At 54.2% G+C, this 25,387-nt stretch overlaps 1 protein-coding gene across 1 annotated transcript in view; it reads left to right on the forward strand.

Moving 5' to 3' along the window:
* Positions 1 to 17,668: 17,668 nt before the first annotated feature.
* LOC111140004 (splicing factor SWAP) overlaps positions 17,669 to 25,387 on the forward strand; it is a 68,281-nt gene continuing 60,562 nt past the window's right edge. Inside the window, exons 1-3 of the mRNA XM_022492395.1 lie at positions 17,669 to 18,002; positions 20,579 to 20,748; positions 21,331 to 21,462. Of these exons, the coding sequence (XP_022348103.1) occupies positions 17,785 to 18,002; positions 20,579 to 20,748; positions 21,331 to 21,462 (520 nt within the window). The 5' untranslated portion in view covers positions 17,669 to 17,784. The remainder of the gene's footprint in view (positions 18,003 to 20,578; positions 20,749 to 21,330; positions 21,463 to 25,387) is intronic.

Raw genomic sequence — 25,387 nt, forward strand, 5'->3', positions numbered from 1 at the left:
AAGTGAGCTCCCATGTCCCAGGGAGAAGGAGCGAGTAGGGTGTGGCCCTGCCGTGGGCACCTGGCCCTGAGCCCTGGGTGCAGGCAGAGAGGAGGTTAGGAGCCTGGATGCCCCAGGACGGGGATCAGGGACAAACGTAGCCTGAGTCCAGCTCTGCTGACGCCCCTCAGGGGCACCTCACGTTCAGTTGCTGGGCGCCGGCTCCATGGCAACAGAGCCTTAGCAACGCCCACACATGTCCCCGTGGCACAGGCGGCATTCAGGAATTCAGCTTAGTTTAGGAAAGGAGTCTCCTGCAGAGTCAGAGTCTAAAGCCACATTGGACGCTGGGGCCTGAGGGTCCAGAATGGGTCACGACAAAGCAAAGTGAGTGAAATCGTGCGTGGGACGGGCCAGGAGCACAGGCCCTGAGCTCCGGCCTCCCCTGTGTGGTCACGGCGGCCTCTGTGGCAGTGGGCAGCAGCCGGGACAGAGGCGCCCTGAGCCACAATGCGGGTTACACTCACACAGTCCCAGACCGTGGCTACATGGGGCCCTGGGGTTCAACCGCAGGGGCCCCTCCCGCCTACGGGTCAGGGTCCTCAGTGCGTGCCTCTCTCCCCCTGGCTTATTTGTGCTGTAGCCCCGGCCTTCCTCTCAGACACATGGTCTGTCATGGACGGTGTGTTGCCCACTTCCATGATGACCCCGGGGCCTGAGGCCTTCTGGGATGGACTCACCATGTGTAAGTTGTGCTTCTGAGTGTTCGCTGCTATACGCGAGTCACATGCACTACACTATCATCTCTCCTATGAGGTTGTTGGCTTATCTGGCTGAGAACAGTGCTTCTACAAACACGTGGGTTCTAGAGATCATTAAGTGGACGTGTTGTCTCTCTGTCCATCTGTCCTCAGTCCGGGGTCCAGCAAGATCAACGGCAGTGCTCAAACAGGGTTGTTCTCGCTCAGCTGTGGGTGCACGTGTGCGTGCACGCACACACACACACACTCACACTCACGCGCACATATGCACACTGTCCATGGCTGGATTCCACCCAAAGGCAAGACAGAATGACACGAGAGTGAGGCCTCACCTGTGCCATGGCTCTGACCCGTTTCAGGCCCCTCCAGGACGCGGGTCCCAGACCTGTGCAGCCCGGCCCTCTGGGCCAAAGCAGGTGTAGGCTCTGGGGTCCACCGGGGGGATGCCAGGGAGGAGGGGCCATGGAGGGGCGTCTAGCCTGGACCAGAGTGCTCAGGCCCACAGGTGTGACAATGTCACGGACCTGAGCTGTCCCCTTTGGGTGGACCTGAGGGTTCCAGGGAGACATATTGGCACCTGTCACTCCACAGGGACTCAGGGTGAGCTGTGAACCTCAGAGCATGGCCACAGACACATTCCCACCAGGCTGGAGAGCCCAGCTGGATGATCCCACACCCTCTAAGAACCCTCTTGCTCTGTGAGGCAAACCCACAGATCCAAACGCACGGCTCCAGAAAGAAGCTGGCCCCCAGCTGTATCTTCTGACACTCTTATTCCAGCTCTAGGAGGCTGGTCTTTCCCCCGCGCCCCAGTAGGTGCAGAGGAGAGATGGGGCTGGTGGATATGCTCTCTGCCCCCAGGATTCACAACGCTGCAGGGGCAGTCTGGGTGTGACCCGATGCTGGGCATATTGCTGGGTGGGGCTGTCCTGTGTCCTCACTGGCGTGTGCCCTCCACTTCAGCCGTCTTGGCACATAGCGCACACTCAGTAAACATGTGTCAGGGACAAGCCAAGTGTGGCTCCCTCCACTTAGGGTGTGCAAAGCCCAGCAGGGGTGGGGCCTACAGGCCTGATCCAGGTTGACCAGATGACTGGAGTAGGAACCTCCAGAGTTCTGGAATGAGCTCAGGACCTCAGGAGTTCTGAAATGAGCTCAGGATTTGGACTGGAGAAGCCAATGCTGAACCACCACAAAGCGGGAAGGAGAGGCCCCGAGGAGGGGCAAGATTCTGGAGGTGAGGTCAGATGAACACCCACCACCTAGGGAGCTCAGAGCGCCCATGTGTCCGTGCCGTCCCCACCCACTCTACCCATGTCATCAGCACTGCCAGGCTGAGACACAGGGCAGGTAAACTGAGAGCCCGGTGGTGGCCTCATTGCCCCAGTGGTGGACTCCAGGTCCCAGGGCCGCTGAATTCTGAGCCTCGCCCTTCCCCTCCTCCTGCCCCAGAGCCAGGGTCCAGCCACCTCTCCTGGAGCCCCGGCCTTTGGGGAGCTCCGGTTCCAGCAGGGATCCTGGCTTTTCCTCTGCCTGCCCCCAGCGCACAGGCACAGACTCTGGGCCACAACTGGTGATGTGGGCACGAGGCTGCCCGGGGGTGTCAGCGGAGCCCCCGTCCGCTTGCCGTCTGCAGGCTCAGGGTCACGTGGGAACCAGCTGCAGCCTCATCCCAGGGCAGGAAATGGCAGCAGGCCCAGGGCAGGAAAAGGAGGGCCTGCCTCGTCTGCCGCCCCAGGGGTTTGGGCCCGAGTGATGGGACAGACAGAACCTCTATCAGGAATCCCCCCACCCCGGAGTCTCCCTGCACGGAAAGCCTTCCTGTGTCACTTGGGTCCCACGTAGACCAGGGCTCTCTGCCTTCTTCCAGCGCCTGCCCTTGATGGATGCAGTGCCGGGGCTCGCTAGACAGACTCTCCTGAGGAAACAGAGAGCTGGTGCAGGGAGGGGGCGCAGCTGTGGGCACTAAGCGCCGGGCGGCCTTCAGTAAAGGTCACTCTCCACAGTTGGCACCTGCGGTTTTCCTTTCCCTATCCCTTCTAGTGTTGGGGGCTGACACTCTCTGCCGCCAGCGGCTCTGGTGTATATAGGGCCCTTGCCTTTTCCTACACGTGAATGCTGTGACCTGGGTCACCCAACAATGCCCAGCATCCCCGGCCACTGTGTTATTTGGGGTTTGGGCATGCAACCTGATGTGGACCAATCAGAGTCCTATTCGGGCAGTTGCAGGAGCTATTGGACAAGTCAGGGGTCTTTCTGGAGAGCATTCGAGGTTGGAGGGCCTGCAGGGCTGGTGAGGTCACGGCGGGAGGGGACCTTGGGCTGTCGGGGGACCCGTGCAGGGCCTGAGGTTGAGGCCCACAGGTGACAAGAGGGAGGGAGGGGAAGCTTCCTGATGGCGCACGGCGGGCCGGCCGCAACACGTAGATTCCTTCCTTCTGCGCCGCAAATGCCCCGCAAATGCCCCTCACACGCCCACGGGGAGCCAGCTGGGCTGTTCCCCAAGCACAGACCGTCAGCCTCCGGATGGCCGCGCTCCGCACTCCGGCCGTGCTTCCTGCCCCCACGAGGCGCCGCGGGAGTGGGGTCACCGAGCTCAACTCCCCCGGCATGCGTCGTGTGTCAAAAACCCAAAACCTTGGCGATTGATAAGTAATGGTTGGGGAGACCCCACTTGGGTTGGAGCAGCGGGCGGAGGCCGGTCCGTGTGGGCGCGGCTCCGCAGACGCCCCGCCCCTTCCCGGCCCCGCCCACCCGTCGGAGGCGGCCGTGCCCCTCCCCCACCCCCCACGCCCCTGGGAAAGAGCTGGCCAAGCTCTGGGTGGGGCTGTAAGTGACAAGTTTCTGTCCTGAAGGGGGTGGGGAGGGTCTTCCCTGGGACGGTCCGGTGCCGCCCCCCCCCCCCCCCCCCCCCCCCCCCCCCCGCCCGGGGGGGGGGGCGCCCCCCCCCCCCCCCCCCCCCCGGTCCTGCTCGTGCTGATGAGAACGGAACCCTCCGCCGCGCGCTCCTCGGGGGGAAGGGCGGTGACGACCTAGCGACACGCAGCCGGGACTGGGGTCCCGCGCCCTCCCTGCAGGTGGATGCTCGCCTGCTGGAGTGGGCCGTGCCGGGTTCTGGGGCTCCCCCGCGAGGAGCCGGGACCCGCGCACCCGGGCTTCGCCACCGGGCGCCGAGCCGCGTGGACCGCCGGAGGGTCGCTCGTGAGAACATCAGCAGCAGCCGGAGTCCTCTGGTTTAACCAAACCCGGCGAGCCCCAGCCCTTGAAGACGGGCATCCGGAAGGGGGTCTCCTCGCTCCTGGAAGGGAGCACTGGAACGGGGGCGCCCTCCAGGTCCTTGCTGCCTGGTGAGCACGGAAGCCACGTCCACCTCCAGCACACTTCAAATAGAGCTTGAAATGTCCCCAATTGGGGAAATATTTATTTGCACATGATCAAGGAAATGTCACAGAAAAATCTGTTCAGTTGCAGAAAATGGCCCGGTCCTTGGCGCTGACCCCAGACGGCAGGAGGAGGGCCAGCCCTGAGCAACGAAGCTGCTGGAGTCTCCATCCTGCTCGCTGGACGGGCAGCGCTTCCTCCCCTGCCTCTCAAGTCCTGTCCTCCGGGGGGCTTCCTCCGGGCTTCCAGGAGTCCCTGCCAAGTGATGGCAGAGAGACGTGGTTTTGGAAGATGGGCCGCCACGCTGCTGTGCCCTGTCCTGCCTCAGGAGAGACAGACCACAGACTAGGTGGTGTTCTCAGAGTGACCTGCCAGGTTAGGCTGAAGGGGGGATCTGGGGACAGGCAAGGGATTTGGGGATGGGGAAGAGACACACTTCTAGCTGTCTTGCTCTGCCTGTGCCCAGAGAAGGACCCAGTGAGGAAAAGGGCCTAGGTCCTTCCCAAGACAGCTCCTCTCTGGACATGCTGGTGACACCCAGGGCCTGCTTTTTGCCCGTGGAATCGTCCACCCTCATGGTGAGCTAGCCCATCCCAGGCCCTGTGTCTAGGGACCGTGAGGCAGCTCTCATTAGGAGCCCACAGTTAGAGGAGGCCCCTGCGGGAGGAGTGGGTACTGTGGATTTCCCAGGACCCCAGGGTGCCCCGGAGGGCTGACAGGACCGGAGGGCATAAAGGAAAGGTGGGAGGTGGAGCCGGGACCCAGGAGGGGACCGGCAGGGAAGACAAACCAGCCGTGCAGGGAACTCCCGGGAGGGAGAGGTCCCAGCCCCAAATTCAGAGTGTGAGACCTAAGCCACATTGCATTTTCCATAAACTGATCTAACTTCTACTTCAGCCCATGCAGCACGCGGTATCCATGGGCCAGAGTCCTCTGTGACCCTCCTCCCCCCGCATTGTCGTGGGGCCTCACCCCCACAAACGGCTCTCTGATCCTAACAGCACTGACGTGCCAATTCCCTCGAAGGACAGGAAGGAGGGACTCCTGGGCATGTGTGTCCATCATTCCAGGAGGAAGAGCTAATTCCAGGGCTGGGGCAGGAAAAGGGTGAGTGGGGAGGATCCCGTGGGGCCAGAGAAGGAGCCCCAGTCCTGGCAGGGCTGGACGCATCCCCAAGCTGACAAGATGCCCTCGCCCGGTTATTTTTGCATATTAGGGTATGTTTTGTTTACTTCCTCCCCAAATTAAATCCCATGGTTAAATAGAGTGCGGGGGGACCCAGGGCAGGGATGTGAGCCAGAGTGAGCTGCTGGCCTCAGCAGAGAGAGTCTGAGCACCAACGCGCTTACACACCTACATCTATAACCGCACGTCTTTTTCTACTGATGGTAGCATGCCTCTGGACATTTCGTAAACATCTCGATGATCCTTCCGCGTCCTGAGGCTACAGCGCCCTCGCCACGGGGAGACGGCAGAGCCCCGCTGCGCAGACGCCCCACAGTTCAGGTGGGTCCCTAACAGCAGACGTTTACTTCAGCCTTTTGTTCCGACAAATAAGCCCACAATGCATGTCCTTGCACAGACGTCCTTGCGCACATTAGCGCATTATTTGTAATGCATGCTTGGAATGCTCGGAGAATATTGCACAATAATTTACTTAATGGAGCCCTATTTTTAAACATTTAGATTGTCTCCAATTTTTCCACCATTATAAACAACACTGCTATGATCATAAGTCTTGGCACACACTCCTGATTACTTCCCTGGGATGAATTTCTAGAAGGAAGGCCTGGAGTGCTTTCAGCCTTCAAGCTGCTTCAAGCTCATTTTGCAAGGGCTGAGTCAGGGCCGCCCAGGCTGGTGGAGCAGGCTGTGCACTGCTCAGAATGACCAGGAGGGGGCACGAGGGGGCTGAGGAGGAGCCCATGGTGCACGGGCCAGGTAGCTAGGTGTCCCCTGGAGCAGGGGCCTTTTCCTGGTCTGCACAAGGGTGCTGTGGTGCCAGCAGGGCCCTGGCCGAGTTGTCAGAGGCAGAGTCTGGGTCACAGAAGCCCTGACTGAGACCACCCACCTCGGGCACCAGACAGGGTGTGGAGTCAACTCCAAGGACTGTCCAGTCTCATTCAGGTGACTCTGCATCGTCCCTGGTGAGAGGCTGTGTCATTGCTCCTGTCATGGTCCCCTGGGACTGTTCACCACCCGCAGAAATGGAGTTGCCCACCTGTCACCAGCTGACTGATGCCTGTCTGGTCCTCAGTGGACGCTGTCCCCTAGATGCTCTGGTTCCTGGGCTCGGGAGCAGCCCTGTCCCTCAGGAGCCAGGCCCAGGCTTGTGCAGAGAGGCCCCCCAACCCCGGCTGACCCCATGGCTCTGGTGCCTCTGCCCCGGAGGTGAGTGAGCCAGCCACATGGTCTGGGGTCCCCGCACTTCATCATTTCACGGCAAAGCTGGGCCCTCAGTAATGACTGTGGTCATCGCAGAGCAAGGCCTGGCAGATGGAGACGGGCTTTGGGCAGGGTATCTTCGCAGACGATGCTCCACACCCAGGGGCCGCCCAGTCAGTAGAGACAGAGAGACAGAGACAGACAGAGAGACATAGACTGAGGGATAGAGAGAGAAATACACACAGGGACAGAGAGAGAGGAAAGGAGGAACAGAGACAGAGAGAGACACTTTGAGAGAGAGAGAGAGAGAGACTTTGACCAATCCCCAACTGAACACAAAATTCAAGGAGAGAATTTACAGGTAGACATCTCTACTCCAAAACCCACCTGTGTCCGGGCCCACAAAATCCTGCAGACCCACCTCAGGCTTGTCAGATCCCTGAGTCCACTAATTCTCACTTCCGTATGCGTGGGGCACGGGGCGGGGGGGGGGTGGTCTTGGTTGGCCGGGTGGAGCCCGGGCATTCAGGGACATTGACCAGGGAGTGCTGGGGTGGGTTTTGTCCCAGTAAAACCCCACTCGCCCAGCCGACCCTAAGGACCCTATGGCAGGGCCCTCAGAGAGATGGACAGAGCCCCACCAGCCAGCATTTCTATGCTAATCAGCCTCAGGCCTTGCGCCTGGACTGCCCCCTGCTCTTCTGCGTCTGGGTCTCGTACTGGAACCCCGCGGGCCCTCACCAGCTGAATTTTCCCGACGCAGCCCACCCCACACCGCCCCCACAGGCGCCCTGGCTGAGTGCCATCACACCGCCTCTCCATCCCTTCAGCGGGAGGACAATGGTCCTCAGTCACATCGGCCTGTGGGTGGGCCACCCCTCTTCCGGGGGAGTGCATCCTGGCGAGGGTGCCCTTCTCAGTGCATGCCCAGAGACAGGGAGAAGGGCCAGTGGCACTCGGGCTCTCCTTGGGGTCTCTCCACTGGAGCCTCCGCTTTGAAACGCTATTCTGCAGGTTCAACCCCCTTCAAAAGCATTCAGAACAGAGACTGCAAAGTGCTGGCCTGAGGGAAAGTGCTTTATTGGGTCTGCTTTTTCCGACTTAAAAAAGGGGGGGGGCACATAAAGACCAGACTTTCAGCTTCTCCCTGAGCCCCCGGGCATGGGGGCAAGGGTCCTCAATTCTAGAGAGAGGTGCTCCCAACCCCCCATTCTAGCACTGAGTGACCTCATGAGCATCACCTGTAAGCACCTGAGTTTAATACCCATGGTTGAGAGGAAAAGATCATTTTCAGGACTCAAAACACTCAGGTTGGGGCACCTGGGTGGCTCAGCGGGTTAAGCCGCTGCCTTCGGCTCGGGTCATGATCTCAGGGTCCTGGGATCGAATCTCGCATCGGGCGCTCTGCTCAGCAGGGAGCCTGCTTCCCTCTCTCTCTCTCTCTCTGCCTGCCTCTCTGCCTACTTGTGATCTGTCCCTGTCAAATAAATAAATAAAATCTTTAAAAAAAAAACAAACAAACAACAACAACAAAAAAAAAACACTCAGGTTGTTTCAGGAAGATGGAAGGACAAGGAACTGGTCCACAGCCGGGTTGCCAAAACCGTATCTGCCCCTGGTGGAAGCAAATCATGAAGTGTTGGGCTCAGGGTTTCAGGGAAAGACAGCATGTCACTGCTTTGCTTCCGTCCCTGATCTGGAGAAGAGGTTTGGCTGTGGTGTGGGCTTGGCTGAGGATGTCCCTGAAAGAGCCCTTTGAGGCCACCATTGCCACCTGGTCCTTTGCAGGTTCACCTGACAGACAGCAAAGGTAACCTGGCAATAGCAGGAACGCCTCGGTGCTGTCACACCTGTCTACCAGTTACAGGTGGAGTCCCCCCCGCCCCCCCAACCCCCCAGAGAAATGGTCGTGGCTCTAAATAAATTCCCCGGCCACAGCTGAGGCCACATGCTTTCTGCAGTGGTGCAGAGCAGAGCCGCCCCGAGCAGACGTTCGCCGAGTCATCTGCACGCCGGCGGACCCTCGGTCTCACCCCATCCCCGGTCCAGGTTTCCAACCTCGACACTCGCCTGTGCCACGACGACTAGAGGATGACCGTGGCGGCTGCCCTGATCGGAAACAGGGTCACCTGGGAAATGCCCGATGACAGAACCATCTGGTCCAATCCCCGCCATGGGCAAATGCCAGGGTAAGTGCTCCCCGAAAGGCAGGCGTGAGCAGGCTCACAGCAGCGCTGTCTTTAAGACCGCCCAAATGCAAACCGGTCCGATGCCCCGAAACAGCACAGCGGATAAATGAATGATGCTGTTACCACAACCGGATGCTATTCAGCCCAGAGAAGAGCCCGAGAGGAATGACTCACAGACATTATCAGGACCAAGACGCCAGACGCTACAGCATTCCGTTTATCTACAGAGTAAAGACAGGCAAAACTCAGCTACTGTGATATAAAACGGGACTAGTTCATTTCAAGAAGGAAGCCAATCAGTATATCCTGATATATGGAAAAATACCATAATTTTTAAGAGATTTGAGGGGATACTTCACCAGAGAATATACCTGCATGGCTGATAAGTACATGGGAAGATGCTCAGGGGGTGCGGTTGGTGAAGCGTCTGCCTTCGGCTCAGGTCATGATCCCAGGGTCCCAGCTCAAGCCCCGTGTCCTCTGCTCAGCGGGGAGTCTGCTTCTCTGTCTGCCCCTCCCTCTACTCGCTCTCTCTCCTGCTCTCAAGTAAGTAAATAAAATTTTTAAAAAATAGATGCTCAACCTCATTAGTCACTAGGGAAGTACAAATCCAAACCACAGCGGGGTTCACACCCGCTAAAATGGCTCAGACGGACGGGACGGACCACACCGCGGGCTGTAGGCATGCACGTGGCACAGCGTTTGTGCAAGACTTCGGCGGTTCCTCGAACAGTTACATATGGGGCTACCACCATATGCATTGATTTCCTGAGGCTGCCGTAACGAACAACCACATATTCAGTGGCTTTAATGCAACACAAATTTATCGTCTTGTAGTTCTGGAGACTGGAAGTCCAGAATGAGCCTTCAAGGGGCTCCAATCCGGGTGTGGGCGGGGCTGGTTCTGTGGGAGCCTTGGAGGGGGGCAGAATGCTTTCTGCCGCTCCCTTCTCGAGGTCGCCACAGCGCCCAGCCTGCCTGCATGCTCCCGTGGTCTGCTCCCCCGATGTGCCCATGGCCACCTCCTGGTTATAAAGACCCCGGCAATCACACTGCGCACCCCCCCCAATAATCCAGGCTCCCCATCTCTAGACCTTCAACTTCATCACGCCTGCAAAGCCCCTCGGCCGTCTGAGGCCTCTTCACAGTGCACGTGCGTGGGTTGCTGCCCTCCATGTCTAACGGAACGACTTGGTCGGGGTTCAAGGCAACGGAAGACACGGGACAGCCGCGATCAGGGGACCATAGTCCACACAAAGGTAACCACACTCCTGTTTCTGAAGTCCCCCAGGGGACCCCAGGCCCGGGTAATGTCTGACCCAAATTTAGCCTGATGGCTCAACTGAAATGCCGGTTCAGGAATGGTGCCCGGAGTCCAGCCCGAATACCACACCAACCAGTGAATGAAAGTATGACTGGGAAGAATTTGGTGAGGAGTAAAACAGTCTCCTATCTAGTCAGCGAATCGGTGCCATCGGTAAATGAAGGTGACCAAAGCCTGAGGCATGACACGGCAGAGCTACATGAGGCTGGCACGCCTCGGAGCTGAGCGCACGCCCCAGCGGGAACAAAGATGCTTCCCAAAGGGCTGCCCCACGGCGGCCCGGAGACTCTCACGCAGAAGGGACAGACTGGGGATGACGTGGGCCAGAGCAGGGGGGGTCAGACTGGGCTGCTTATTTGGGGGGGTTGTCTTGTGGTGGTTTCTGAGCCTAGCAAACAGCACGGGCTGGGAGGGGGTATAGATCTGTGCATTTGGAGTTCGGTGTGTTGCTACTGCCCTCATTTTGTAAGAGTGCTTTTTTCTCCCGGAGCTTTCGAAGCCTCTGGAAATGACACGGTGGGAAGACAGAGAACTGGTCACTAAGGGCAGAGCATGTGCTCTTTACCATAAAACCTCCCCAGCCATGCACAGGCTACTGTCTTCAGCACAACCCAGCTTCCTCTTCAGACTCGGCGGTTACAACGCCGGCTTGAGGGGTGCCTGGGGGCTCAGTCAGTTAAGCACCTGCCTTCGGCTCAGGTCATGACTCCAGGGTTCTGGGATCGAGCTCCACATTGGGCTCCCTACTTGTTGGGAAGTCTGCTTCTCCCTCTCCCACTCCCCCTGCTTGTGTTCCCTCTCTCGCTGTTTCTGTCAAATAAAAAAAAAAAAAATCTTAAAAACAAAACCAAAACCACACTGGCTTGAAGGAGGTGAGTCTGGGTTACACGGCAACCGAGTCACCTGCTATCACGGACAGGACGGCAGAGTTGGGCGGACAGAGACTGAATGAGAAAACGTCCTAAGAACCCTCCCTCCGCTGTGTCCCAGCTGCCCAGGCGTTTCAGATGTGCACTCCCAGCTCTGAGCCTCTCAGTGACGGGCTGTGCGCGCCTCGCAGCCAGCGCAGAGCGCCACCTCCACCTCGGGCAGGAGCACCGGCTCTAGGAGGCCCCTGCCCGTCCGCGGCCTTGGACGGGCCCACGAGCTCAGCACGGCACCTTCTTCAGGAAGAGGCTGTGAGTAAACAAAATTCAACTCGCCAAACCGTAAAGGTCTTTCTGACTTGATTCAAGGGTTTGAGACTCAGGCGGCATCCAGCCAGCAGAGAGACAGGAGCTCCGAGGAGCTGAGTGGACTTTCATAGGCAGAGGGAGCAGGAACGAGGCCATCACTACACAGATCAGTGGGTTTCTTGGGGCACCCAGGAGTCTCAGCCAGTAAAGCGTCCAACTCTCGGTTTCCGCTTAGGTCACGACCTCAGGGTCGCAGGGTCGAGCCCCACGTAGGGCTCTGTGCTCCAGGCTGAGTCAGCTTGGGATTCTCTGCCTCTTTCCTTCCCGCTCATCCTCTCACTCTCTCCAAAATAAATTTTTAAAAGTAAAAATAAAAATAAAAGCGGTCTGGTTACGGCGACGTTACTCCCTTCGGGGGAAGGCAGGGGTCTAAGAGGACCCAACCAGCGCTGACCAGGCGGTCCTGACAGACCAGCTGAAGAGTTCGTTTCTGGGAGGTCTGAAACTGTCATTGTCCTGGTTTGGGGACGTGAAGCTCAGCACACACGACTCCCCCAAGGCCCACTGCCTTCTTTGTAGCACAGCCTTGTGGGGACTGAGTGGGTGACACAGTGCTCCGGGGTGAGGCAGCCTTCAGTCCTCTCATCAACCACTGCCTTGGGCCCAGTGTCCCAGAGGGCTCAGCCCTGGCTTCCGCCTGGCTCCAGCCAATGGTGGCACTGCGTGGCTGTCGGAGGGCAAGAGGAGGGGGGCAGGCCGTGGGCTTTCTCCATCGTCAGGTGCGGTTTCTTCCTCAGTTCCTGCCTCCAGCTCCCGCAGGGGCCCCGTCTGGGCTCCAGTGGGGGTCACTGCTGACCTATCCTCCCTCGGAGCGTGGCGGGGGTCTTGGGGCTGCCTGGCCCAGCTGTTTGCACCTCTCCTTGGGACTTTACTATGTGCTCACTAACTTCCCTCCATCGAACCGCCTGTTTTCCAGACTGAAACCTGACTGACGAAGCGCTCGGGAACACGCGCTCCTGTTTTCCAGCCAAGCACTTGCAGATTCACAGGCCGGACACCCCTTTGCAGTAATTATGTGTTTACGTGGCTTCCCCCTCACACTTGATTACACTTTGAGTGGGAATAATGTAAAACGCAGCTGCTGGGGCTGGCTGGGCCTCCCAGCACCCATTCTTTGTTAGCAAGAGAATCTTCCTTTTATTCAAGGAGACAAAGCACCTCGCTGGAAACACAGCTCTCCGCTCCGTCCGGCTCCTGGAGGCCGCCGTGTCATCTGTCACGGAACAAAATTCCCAACCGAGGCGGAGTCATGGATTTTTGTTGCCGTTGGGATACAAATCCGTGTTTTCTGACACACAGTGGGTATGCGGGCAAGATGGCACGACTGGTTCACTTTTCATCACCCCGAACCCAAACTGGGACCCAGGGCCCATCCCTCTGACTTACCGCCTTCCTCACAGGAGCCCTTCCACGTGTATAAAGATCAGATCCCATTCAGCTGAACAGAACATAAATGCAAGACAATGGACTGTCACGAAAATCTAGACATACGGACCCATTTCCTGTGACTGTTGACTTCCGGCCTCTGCCTGTCACCGTGGGTGATCCTAGGACAGGCATTCCCTCTGCCTCCCCCAGACCAGCCATGACTAGTTAGCATGCAGGGGGGACCCCGCCCCGATAGGTTCTTAGTCCCACAGATGAGGAACCTCTGCAGGGAGGGAAGGGGCTGCCATCCTGCCCAAAACCCACCCTCCCCGTGAGACGCCGGCTGCGTCCCCCGACAACGCACTCCCCTGTGGGAACGAAGCTCACGTAAGCTGGCGACAACGCCCCATCACAGAACAGGAAGGCGCCTTCCAGAGAGCACAAGCAGCTTCCAAATGTGTACAGCAAGCCCCCGTAAGAAGTACGGTCGTGTGTGCGTGGGTGCAGCTGAGATTAAAATATAGAAAGTAGTAACAACTTACAGCTGGGATGTCCTTTTTCCTTTTTAAAGGCATTGGAGAAAACGGCACTTGAGTTTTGGTCACCCACACAGTGACCCCCCAGCTCGGCAACGCAAACGGGCATCCTAGGGTGACCGTCTGCCTCCCCTCCCCCGCTGTAACACCTGTAACACCACTTTGCTTCTTTTTAACCTCACCAGCCACATATGCGCCCCTAAACACTACGGGGGGATTCCGCCTGTTTGCCTTTTATGCGTGGAATCGTGCGTGTACTGCAACACTGTCTGCACTTCTCTATCTTGCCTCCTTTGCTCAAAATCATTTGCAGGGCCCATCAATGCTCTTGCCGACCCCGGCGGCCCGTCTCCCTGCGTTATATCCCATCACGTATCTCCACACCCCGCAATTTACTCATCCCTTCTACTCCTGACGGACACGTGCTCTTCCCAGTGTGTGGCCACTCAACGAACAGCACCAGAAACATCTGTCTCCAGGTCTCCTGCTGTGGCTGTAGCAATAAACAAACTAAGGAAACAAATAAACAGAATAAAAATTGAATAAACCAAACAGAGGTTTTACCCACTTATACCCACGAGGGGCTGATGAAGGTGCGCGTTGCCGTCCGTCCCTACCCCTCTTACTCACGTTGGGGCTTACATTTCTGGGGTCCAAATGGTATCCCATTTGCATTTCCCTGAGAGATTAAGCTCCTTTCCATGTGTTTATTGTCATTTACATGTCCTTTTTAAAAAAGCCTCTGTTAATCTTTCACCATTATTATTATTATTATTTAGAGAAACACTGCACGCACCAGTGCGCGGGAGGCAGAGGGAGAGAGGGCATCTCAAGGAGATGCCCCGCCAACCGTGGAGCCCAGTGCAGGGCTCGATCTCATGGCCCTGAAATCATGACCTGAGCTGAAACAAAGACTCGGATGCTTAACAGACTGAGCCACCCAGGTGTCCTCACCCATTTTTTATTTTATTTTTTTTTAAAGATTTTATTTAATTATTTGTCAGAGAGAGAGAGGGAGAGAGAGCAAGCACAGGCAGACAGAATGGCAGGCAGAGGCAGAGGGAGAAGCAGGCTCCCTGATGAGCAAGGAGCCCGATGTGGGACTTGATCCCAGGGCGCTGGGATCATGACCTAAGCCGAAGGCAGCTGCTTAACCAACTGAGCCACACAGGCGTCCCCTCACCCATTTTTTAATTAATTTTCTTACTGATTCATACAAGCTCCTTACATATTCTGCACTTCTGTCAACTTAGGTCTTCTCCCCTCTCAACAACAAAAAGTCCTAAACAAAACATTGGCAAATCAAACCCAGCAATGTATATATATAGAATAAAATATCATGACCAAGTTGAGATGATCTGAAAAACTCAGGGTTACTTTAACATTAGAAAATCAATGCGGGGTGCCTGGGTGGTTCAGTGGGTTGGGCCTCTGCCTTCGGCTCAGGTCATGGTCTCGGGGTCCTGGGATGGGGCCCTGCATTGGGCTCTCTGCTCTACAAGGAGCTTCCTTCCTCCTCTCTCTGCCTGCCTCTCTGCCTACTTGTGATCTCTGTCTGTCAAATAAATAAGTAAATAAAATCTTTAAAAAAAAAAAAAAGAAAGAAAATCAGTGTAATTCACTTATTAGATTAAAAGAGAAAAATCAAATAATCATCTCACTGCAAAAAGGGCATTTGATAAAATTCTACCATCTTTCATTAAAATACACACACATGCAACCTAATGAACTAGGAATACAAGGGAATGTTCTGATAAAGGGTGGTCTCCAAGAACCCCCACCCTGAGCCACACTCAACAGTGGAGCTGGTAAAACCTTCGCACTGAGATCAGGAACAGTGAGCATGTGCACGACGTCCGCGTGTCCTCCGTCAGAGCAGAGGCGCTCTTGCTACGAGGGGGGGACAGAGAGAATGGAGGAATGACTGGACGGCAAAGAGAGGGTGGGACCGGGAAGAAGCAAAGTGGGCATCAGTCACAGACCATATGATTGCAGGTCAGGAATCCAAACCAAGCTACAGATAAAGAACAAGAAATAATGGAGCTGGATGAGGCAGCCACACACACACTCAGTGTTTTAAGACCATCTTCTCTGCGACAAGCTATTTGCAAGTGGGACTTAAAAGGCATCACGAGTTTGGGAGTAAACACTGACGGAATTTTCAACAGATGCATGCCTAGTAGATTGCAGGAGCAAACATCAAGGTGTCAGCCCTCCCTGGGCAATCTCAGCAGCAACATGTGGAGGCTTCTGGGAAGAACTGGGCAACCTAATTCTAAGATTCACTTGGAAATGCAGAGAACCAATGTAGGGACTTTTTCTTTGTGTTTTCATGCTGGTTACGAGCCTCTAAATGGATTCCACAGGCAGCAACGGAGCAGCCCACAGTTCAAACACCACTGAACCGGTTCAACAGCTAACCTCCCATGTCCCCAACACACACATGCTTCAGCACTTTTGTCTGCAAACACACGTGGGGCAGAATGGACATCCTCGACTATCAGCGCTAAGACCTCCAGCAGCTTTCCGAAGGACAGAGTCCTGTCCTGTCCCCTCTTTAGAGAGAAGAGAGGCTCAGAAAGAACGGAACTCAAAATTCCAGTGGAACTGAAATCAGGGTTAGGAGTGCAACCCAGGTCTTCAAAATCCCATGCCAGGCTGAAAAGGCCATCTGGACAGGGTCTGAAGGCTTCCAGAATCCCTACAGGTCAAAGGACCAGAGGAATTTTGGCTGGGAGCGTTGGGCCTCACCCAGCTCCCTGAACTCCAGGAAAAGCTCGAAGCAGAGCCAGCATCCCACCAGACCTGCAGGCGCCTAGAGCATCCAGTGGGACTTACCGAGCAACTGAGAAAGCTACGGTATGCTCCCTCAGTGGTAGCAAGGCAGCCTTGTGGAGCCAGACAGGACCGTGGCTCTGTCATGTTCATTCTATAGATAGAAATCCATGCTTGGCCAACTGTGTGCCAGGCCCTAGCCCAGGAACTGGGATGCTCAGCAGAACCCACAAGACTCCTGCTCTCCTGGAGCGAATATGGAGGGGAGCTATATGTAGGATGTAATGTAAGACAGTGGTTGGTGCTCCGAGGGCAGATCAACCCCAAGAAGGGAGGACCAGTGCAGGAAATTCTACTTAGTGTGCACACCTACAGCCAGGCTGAAAAGGGGACAGAGTTGGGACCTGGATGGGAAGCCTGGCCCAGAAAAAGCCAGAAGAGTGACACAGCCAAAGAAATCACAAAAGCAAAGGCCCTGAGGTAGAAACTGCTCGTGGCTCAATTTTTAAAACCCTATTACCGTTTATATGCATTACCTTATCTCAACCTTATTAGCGAAAAGAGCTGTATTTCACGGACAAGAGATGTGGGCTGGCGGAAAGAACATCTACTTCACTGCCAGTTGAGGCGCAGCTTGGAGAGTGCTCGGGGCCCCAAGAAGTGCTTCTGCACTCCAGCCGCTGGGCAGTCTGCCCTGAAGGTCTAGGCTGGACTGGAAGGTGCCACTCTCCTTCAGAACACACAGGTGGGAAAACCGAGGCCCAGGAGGAACGCACTCGAGTAGCAGTCACTCCACATCCAGGTGGCTGGTCTCCCAGAACCAGGCCCTCTGTACCAACCTCGACTACTTTTTTCCCCACATGAGTCCCCAGACCCTGAAGCCGGGTTACCGGGAGGGCCTTCACGGCTTGCTAAGCCCTTCGGTTTCTGCTACGGAAATATTCCCAGATGGACGGGATAAGGGTCCCGATCCCCAGGACCCAGAAGTTACCAGGGCCTCAGAAACCTGGAGTGACTGCCCTGGACAGGGCAGGGCCTGGCCCCCCACCCCCCAACTCCCCCCCCCCCCCCCCCCCAGCCCCCCGGCTCAGAGCTCCCTGGCCCCCATGCCCTTGGCCTCAGGGCTCCCCGGTCCCCCGCAGCCTCTAGCCTCAGAGCTCCCCGGGATCCCCCAGCCCCCAGCCTCTACCTTCAGAGCTCCACGGCCCCCCAGCCCCAGCGCTCCCCGAGTTTCCTGCCCCTCGGACCCTGGGCTCCCAGCCCTCCAGCCCAAGAGCTCCCCAGCCCCAGAATCTCTCGGTCCCCCAGGGCCCAGCCCCTGAACCCCAGCCCTCAGCCCGAACCCATGCCCCAGTAGCGGGTACCAGGTGACCTCGCCCCGGCACAGGGAGGGGCCGCCACAGAGAGCCGCGCACTCTGCCTGCGCAGCCCCCGCCCTCCTTCCGCCCAGCGCCCGGCAGGCCCGATGAAGGTAGCGCGTAATCCGGCGCCGCGCTTTCGCCACTGCTCTGGACAACGGTCTGAGAAAACGAACACCACACATGCGCTATCCTTTGATCACATCAGCTCCTACCGTGGCGACGCCTCCGAATGCAAAAGGCTAGAACCAAAACACTTTCTGGCGCCTCAAACGGCTCCAAGGAGTAGCGAATCTGCGGAATCCGCTCGCCGGAAGTAGGGCTGCCCCTCGCCGGAAGTTGCGCTTCCTCCATTTTGTTGCCCGCTATGGCGGCGGTGTCGAGTTTGGGGCCGGGATGCGGCGCTTTTGACTGAGGGGGTAGGCCAGGCGGAGGCATTGGGGACATCTGCGCGGCGCAGAAGAGGACCAGCCTGGACGCCGGGGACGCTGTCATGTACGGCGCGAGCGGAGGCCGTGCCAAAACCGAGAGGAAAAGCGGCGCGAAGGAGGAGGCCGGACCCGGCGGTGCCGGCGGTGGGGGGAACCGAGTGGAGCTGCTGGTCTTCGGCTATGCCTGCAAGCTGTTCCGGGATGACGAGCGGGCGCTGGCCCAGGAGCAGGGACAGCACCTCATCCCCTGGATGGGGGACCACAAGATCCTCATCGACAGGTCGGTTCCTCCCCCCACCCGCCGGTCCTCCCCTTCCCTCGCCCGCTTGATTTCGTCTGATGTTGACTTGATGGCCAGGACTAAAAAGGGGTTTTGTGGAGCCAGCGGGGATCTGGGGGACCCCTCCTCTGTCCTTACATCCCCCAGGTTTTGGAGGGAGGGGGACGGTGAAACCTGCCCTAAGACACTGGCTGGAGTTGAGCGCCGCGTGTGTCGCCGGAGGGATCGTCTGTGCTCCTGCAGCCCCTCGCGACCCCTCACCCCAGTCGCTGGTTCCGGTTGGCCACTCCACGCGGTGGAAGCGGCCGGTGCCCTGGCCTCTCCCGATCGGCGTTCTCGTGGGGGTAGTGCGCTGCCTCCCTACTCGCGGCGCTCCCACAGCTCCGTGTGGTGACAGGGCAACCCCGAAATGCGCACACGGAGGCCGCGCGGTTAGAAAACCTTTTGGATCCCGAGAGTTAGCCTTGAAGCTCGTGTGCCGCCTCCGCCCTCCTTGTGGAGCGCCGGCATTTTGCCGGCATGGCATTTGACTCCGCCAGCCCCCTCCTCCCCACTGGGACAATCTGGCGGAGCTGACTTGGTTCAGACCGAGGGTGAAGGTGCCAGTCAGTTGGAAGCCGGTTGACTTGGGGCAGACACTGGCTTTGTTGTTAGAGATAGTGTTCTTAGGGCTGGTTTCATGGTCTCTTAAAACCGAGGGGTGGAACTGGGACGCAGATGTGTTTCTTTTCAAATCAAACCTGCTTTAGGTAATCGCCCTGGAGGATGTTTAGCCACTTTGGGCAGAGGGGTCCCGGGACTGGGGATTTCTAAAGATGTTTGGTTTGAAAAGGATGGCATTACATGGTGTAGGTTGTTTGCTCCCCGCCCCCCCTCCCATATTTTCAGTCCCACTTTCCTTCTCCTCCTTGGAGTTTTGGCTTGTTGGTTTGGTTTTTTGCCGGTTTGGCAACTCTACGTCTGGGGCCCGGACTGAAAAGCTAACGATGACCAGCCATTTAACTGTGGAATAGTGTCTCCGAGTGAAGGAAGCCCGTCGTTTGATTAAAGCTGGATTCTGCAAAGCCCTGGGACATGACTGTAGGGATGACCTGTGAGCTGGCCAGAATGGACACATTCATGACCAAATAGGCCTTTTTCCATCCCTGACATTGCCGTTTGGAGTTAGATCTAGACAACAGTGACTCTGGAAGGGAGGGTTGCCGGAGCAGGTCTGGACCTGATGCTCCATACTCTGCTCAAACATGCTGTGCCTTTAAACCTTAGTTTCTGTGATCAGTGTTGCCTGAGTTGTCGGGCAGCTTGCTTTTCCAAAGTGTTACAAAGTGTTACTTGTGATATTTATTATTAAAGCTTGGTAAGCAACAAGTCTGAGCTCCTTATGCAGTTTTCGGTATCATTCTGTACACGATTGGAGTAAGGTCTTCCAAAACTAATGGGGAGCAAACGCTACACATGTACATGTATAATATTTTCAAATAATGATCTACATTTGTAAGTTAAGGAGGTTTACAGCAAAGTAAAAATAATTTTGAAATTTAATAAAGTGCAATAACTTGGCTACTCTGGAATTTTGGCCTTTTTTCTTGTAAATGTCTTTTTTTTTTTTTTAATACTTTTTGGTCCGCATTACAAAAGTCAGCATTAAAAAATCAGGCAGACTTTTGTTTGTCTCTCTCTGTTTGTTTTTGCAAGCCTAAATCTGAGTGTTTCTAACTCACTCGTTTATTATCTGATTCTGCACATCAACAGCAGCTTCCCTGAATCTTTATGTTAAAAGCGTAACAAAAAGTGCCCTTCTTATTCCTAATTTGGCTACAGTGCCTGTTGGTCCATGCACATAAACATGGATGCGTCTTAACGTCTGTGATTCCCTGGGGGTGTAAAGTTTAGAAGAAGATATTTATACTGCATCTGCTAATAGTTTTGCTCTGTTTCCAGTGAACCTCCTTAAACTGCACGTATATGTCACTGTTCCTATGTATGTGTGTCTCTCTATCACGTAACCCAGCACTTATTTCCTCAGCCAAGTGGCTAGGGGGCGAGCCTAGCCAAGATTTTACCTCCAATGGACGCAAGTTTCTTTGGTGAAGATCTCTCCTGAGAGTTCGGGACTAGCAGAAAGAAGCGAGGAAATTTCGACCGTTGGGTTCTTACGGATAGGTATTTATGTATTCGGTTTGTGTGAATGTAAGCTATGATATTTCACTTCTCAGAAAAAAAAAATTTCTAGTTTTTATTTTTTTGCCAATGGCATTGAATGGTTGACCAAACCATAAACGGTAAGCACTGCCAGTGAAATGGGCACCATTTATGCTGTTAAAGGATTGTTTACCTTTAATTATAAGCCTTATCATATTATGCAAAGGAAATTAGACTTTGTTAAGATAACTTGAGTTTTAAAAGTAGGCGAGATGTGACTAGCCAAATTAAATATAAATCAGAGAAGATTTTTTTATGTTTGTTTTAATATTCTTATTTCTTTGTTTTAATCGGTAAGTATATATGTGAAACAGCCCACACGAACCAACCTAGACGTTAACTTCTTCCCAGTGACCAGCGTGTTCATATTACAGATATGATGGGCGCGGTCACCTGCATGACCTTTCTGAGTACGATGCTGAGTATTCCACGTGGAACCGCGATTACCAGCTCTCTGAAGAGGAGGCACGAATAGATGCCCTGTGTGATGAGGAGAGGTATTTAGCCTTGCATACGGACTTGCTTGAGGAGGAGGCAAGGCAAGGTACTGCTCAAGAAAAACTTACTTAAGCAACAAACTTTTTAAAATTTTTTAAGTATTTAAAATTTACTCCCATTCATTTTTTTATACTCACTCTTTCTGATATTATCTTGACAGTACCCAGTGGATTGGAAAAACAGGAGTCTTTGCGTTCTGAGAGGACCTCAGGATAGTTTATATATAGAGAGCCACAAAGAATTTTCCCAGCTTTTGAGGGCAGACTGGGATTTGAAAAAACAAAAACCAAACTCTTTAACTGTTCTTCTTTAACAGTATCGTATAAACTAAAATTGATGTTCTTGTCTTTGCCTTAACAATCTTTAATACAGTTCTTAATCCCCAAATTTCTCAGCAGGAAGAAATTTTCCACAAAAGACGTGTATTCTGCTATCTGTGGTAAACGTGTACTGGCAAAAGTACATATTAATAGATGTGAGGTGTGAATTTGTAAAAACGTTTTTGCCTCCAAAAGAGGCTGAAAAAAGTGTGTTGTATGCTTTACTGATAGCCACAACTTTAGAAATATGTAAAATTTTTCTCAGTAAGTTTCCATTTTTGTTAATAAAATTCTCATTTTTATTCAAGAGGAAGAATACAAGCGATTGAGTGAAGCCCTGGCAGAGGATGGGAGCTATAACGCGGTGGGCTTCACCTACGGTAGTGACTACTATGACCCGTCAGAGCCCACAGAAGAGGAGGAACCTTCTAAACAGAGAGGTGAGGGGAGAACACTGCACCGGGTGACGTAGTGTTGGCGGCTACGGCATACGCAGTGGGCAAGTCTTCAAGGTATGGGTGCGGCTGCTGAGTACTTGTCACCTCATGGCGACGCAGGCACCATTAGCAGACTCCTTCTCAGGGTAGAACAGAGCTTAGAAGCCAGAAAATTAAGTGTTCTTGGAGGTGGAAACTGATTGCAGACTCGGGTCTGCATTAGACCTCATTGCCTTTCGCAGATTTCGCTTGGACTCCAGTAACTGGAAATGACTTACTCTGGAGTCTTTGTTCCTTAACTGATGAGACCCGGTGATTTGCCCTCGGGGTGTTGAGAAAGTAGAGTAGGCGTTAACTGCCCTCGAGTGAACCCCGTTCCCTGTGCCCTCCACACCTGAAGTGACAGCAGGGCTCAGCAGAAGGCTGGCTGTGGAGTTGCTTGCTGCTCAGCAGGGAAGAGCCGGAGGACCCTGCCCCCTGCCCCCCGCCAGTTGGACTCAGTAGGACCCGCAGCACGCGCGCCCATGTGGTGGCGCACAGTCATAGTGATGTGAAATGGGACACTTTAAAATCCTACTCTGCTGCTTTAACTCTAGGAACTTTGGATATAAAAAAAGAGTGCCCCAAAGTAGCTGGACTGTGAGCGCAGGAACAGATACCCTGCCACTTTGGTAGACTCTGAGAGCACCATTGTCATAGCCTTGTGCAACGATCAGACACTAACGTCGATAATGACAACGTGAGCCGAAAACTGTAAGGCTGGGTCACTGTGTGCAGGACACTCTGTTTAAGGGGAAGAAGAACCGTGTGGGGCACCGGCTGGCTCTGTCCATAGAGCACGTGACTCTTGATCTCAGGGCCAAGAGTTCCAGCTCCACGTTGGGTGTGGAGCTTAAAATAAACAGATAAAAACGTTAAAGGGAAGGAGAACTTTAACTTTTCGAATGTTTAACTTTATTTGAATGTTTAAAATAATGAACTAGAATCACATCAACCAGGGCATTCGTTTTAGGGCTAACACTCGGTTATTTGGGACTTAATTGGTTTCTCCTTCAGTTGCAAACCTCCTCACAGGCCTAAAGTGGTTACAACCGCTCCGTGATGCACCGTGGTCTGCCCGGCCTGGTGCGGCCACCTGGGGGTTCCTGGGGCCTTCACTGGATGGGCCGGAGGGCGGTCTTGCACAGGTGCTTCCTTGTTGCCCTTCCCCTCCTCCTGCTCTCTGTGTCGTGGGCAGCGGTCACGGCTGTGTGGCTGTGTCCTAGGAGCTTGTGATAAGACTTTCCAGCTGTCTTTGGGACTGTGATCAGTTAAGCCTCGTTAAGGCATTTCACGCCTTCAGGAGTGAGGACACAGTGGGAATGTTCTTACAGGTTTGGAAGTAAGCGCTCGCTTCTCTGTCCACACTTACCTCTGCTAGAGTTCCGGATAGTAGATTGCATTGTTTTGTTCCCGAATCATGTGCGTTACGTATGCTTTAAACACATAGTGTTTTTGATCAGAAGGAAGGAATACGCACTATATAACTTTGTACCTGAAGAACGGAAATTTATAAAAGCCAAATGTCATTTGCAAGGTCAAGTGACAATCTTTGGAAAAATCCATAATACTCATTTCTTAACGTTCTCTATTAGAGCTGTGCACACTGCCACCATCACCCCAGCCGGCAGGTTTTGTCAGAGAAATGTCGTGAGGTCACAGCCACACTGGTTTGTGCGCGCAGCGTCTGGGCAGCCTCTGTGTCTCAACCGCAGAGTCGAGTAGCTGGCCCACAGGGCGCGTGTGGCCGGAAGTGAGCTTACCATCTAGCATTGTCCCGAAAGTTGCCAACCCCTGTTACACATGTCGGATATTGTCTTGGTATAATTAAACTTCTCTATAATTACTGAAATTTAAGAATTTCAGTGTGATTTAGTTTGCCCTCGAAGTTACAGTATGCTTTCTCTTAAACATAAAGTTCTCTTTAGTATTTGATAATTTGTTTTCTTTTCTGTAGTCGTCCTCAGGACTTTGCGTTATATGCTGATTAAATTTTTTTTTTAAGATTTTATTTATTTATTTGACAGACAGAGATCACAAGTAGGCAGAGAGGCAGGTAGAGAGAGAGAGGAGAAAGCAGGCTCCCTGCAGAGTCCAATGTGGGGCTCAATCCCAGGACCCTGGGATCATGACCTGAGCTGAAGGCAGAGGCCTCAACCCACTGAGCCACCCAGGCGCCCCTGATTAAATTTTTTTGAAGATAGATTTGAGAGAGAGCACTACAGAGCATGTGCCTGAGCAGGGCAGGGTGGGCGGGGGGCACAGGGAGAAGGAGAATCTGGAGCAGACTCTGCCGAGTGCAGAGCCCAACGCGGGGCCAGATCCCAGGAGCCGAGATCTGGCCTAAGCCAAAATGAAGAGCCAGTGCTCAGCGGACAGAGCCACCCAGGCACCCTGCTGATCAGTTATTCCAGTGAGAGTCGCCTATGTGAAACTCACCTCTCGGCCTTTTGTGCTTCACTTATGCTAATGCAGGGAAACGCCGCACATACCTGCACACAGTAGAATTCAGGTTGGTGCCCAGTACCACTGACAAGGAAGTTCTACTTCAGTGCTGCATTATTAAAAAAATATATATATATATAGTTGGTTTTGGTTTTGGTTTTGGTTTTGGGTTTTGGGTTTTTCGGTGCCATCAGCAGGTCTAAATATTCCTTGATTTTCAGAGTTACTCTGTCATCCTGGCATTCTGGGGACAGTTGGAGCTTCCTGCTGCCAGCCAGCGGCGGTCAGCTGTGTGTCTGTGCACCATCCCCTCTTCCTCCTGCATGGCAGATTCTCTTTTGCCTGTTTTTTCCTATCATTATCAAAGATCTTTTTTGTGAAAAAAGGGGATTTGAATTTATTTGAATCTGAGTGTTGTAACGGCTATGTTTTGTTCTGTGCTACTAAAGCCATTTTTCTGTAAAGTAAGGTATGTGTAAGGACAGAGCAGCCCCGTGTAACCTCGTGTCCCACACAGCTCTTGATTGGGGCTCCGCTACTCGGGAGCAGCAACCCCAGGCTCAGGGAGACTGTGAGATTTGGAGTTGCTCCATGATGCGTTGCAAATCAGGGTGTCCGGTGTCCTACAGCCACACCGGGCCATTTGGGCCCTGCTGCCGGGCTGCGGGGCTGCCGATCGCACGAAACGATCAGGTCTGAGTGTGTCTCTAGTTGTTAGGGGAGAAAAAGGCTGCCTAAGCAGAAACAGACGGGACGGACGGTGTTCATCTGCCCGTATCTCATCCGACTAGAATTCCCAGGTGTTTAGGTACAGTGAAACCTGCTTATAAGCCCTCCTTGGCTTCGTAGAAGAATTAGATTTGATAGAAAACCTTCAAAATTGTTCATCTCATCAAGAAACCACATGTGGTGGAAACGTTGTTTTTTTTTTTTTTTTTTAAGATTATTTATTTATTTATTTATCTGAGAGAGAGACACAGTGAGAGAGAGCGTGAGAGGCGAGAGAAGGTCAGAGGGAGAAGCAGACTCCCCATGGAGCTGGGAGCCTGATGCGAGACTCGATCCCGGGACTCCGGGACTGTGACCTGAGCTGAAGGCAGTTGCTTAACTAACTGAGCCACCCACGCACCCCGGAAACGTTGATTTTGATGAAGATTTCGTGTTTAATGTTTTTGGGGGGGGTGCAGGAAAACCTAAGTGTGTCTTGAAATCCTTTATAATGTTAGCTTTGATAAGTTTTCTCTTCGGTTTTTGTACATTTCACTATGTCTTTTCAGTAGGTGATCCCCTGAGAGATTGCGAGATATGCACGTCCCCTCTGATTCGGGAGGCTCTGACAAGCAGTGTCCTCTGTGAGCCACAGCGGACAGAGCTGTTTGTAGATGGAAATGGGAAAGAGGCGTCTGGTTATTGATGGTAGGGAGGTGGTTTGCGTGTGTCGAGA

This window comes from Enhydra lutris, unplaced genomic scaffold (assembly GCF_002288905.1).
Source record: "Enhydra lutris kenyoni isolate GAN:26980312 unplaced genomic scaffold, ASM228890v2 scaffoldscaffold144, whole genome shotgun sequence".
NCBI classification, from domain to species: Eukaryota; Metazoa; Chordata; class Mammalia; order Carnivora; family Mustelidae; genus Enhydra; species Enhydra lutris.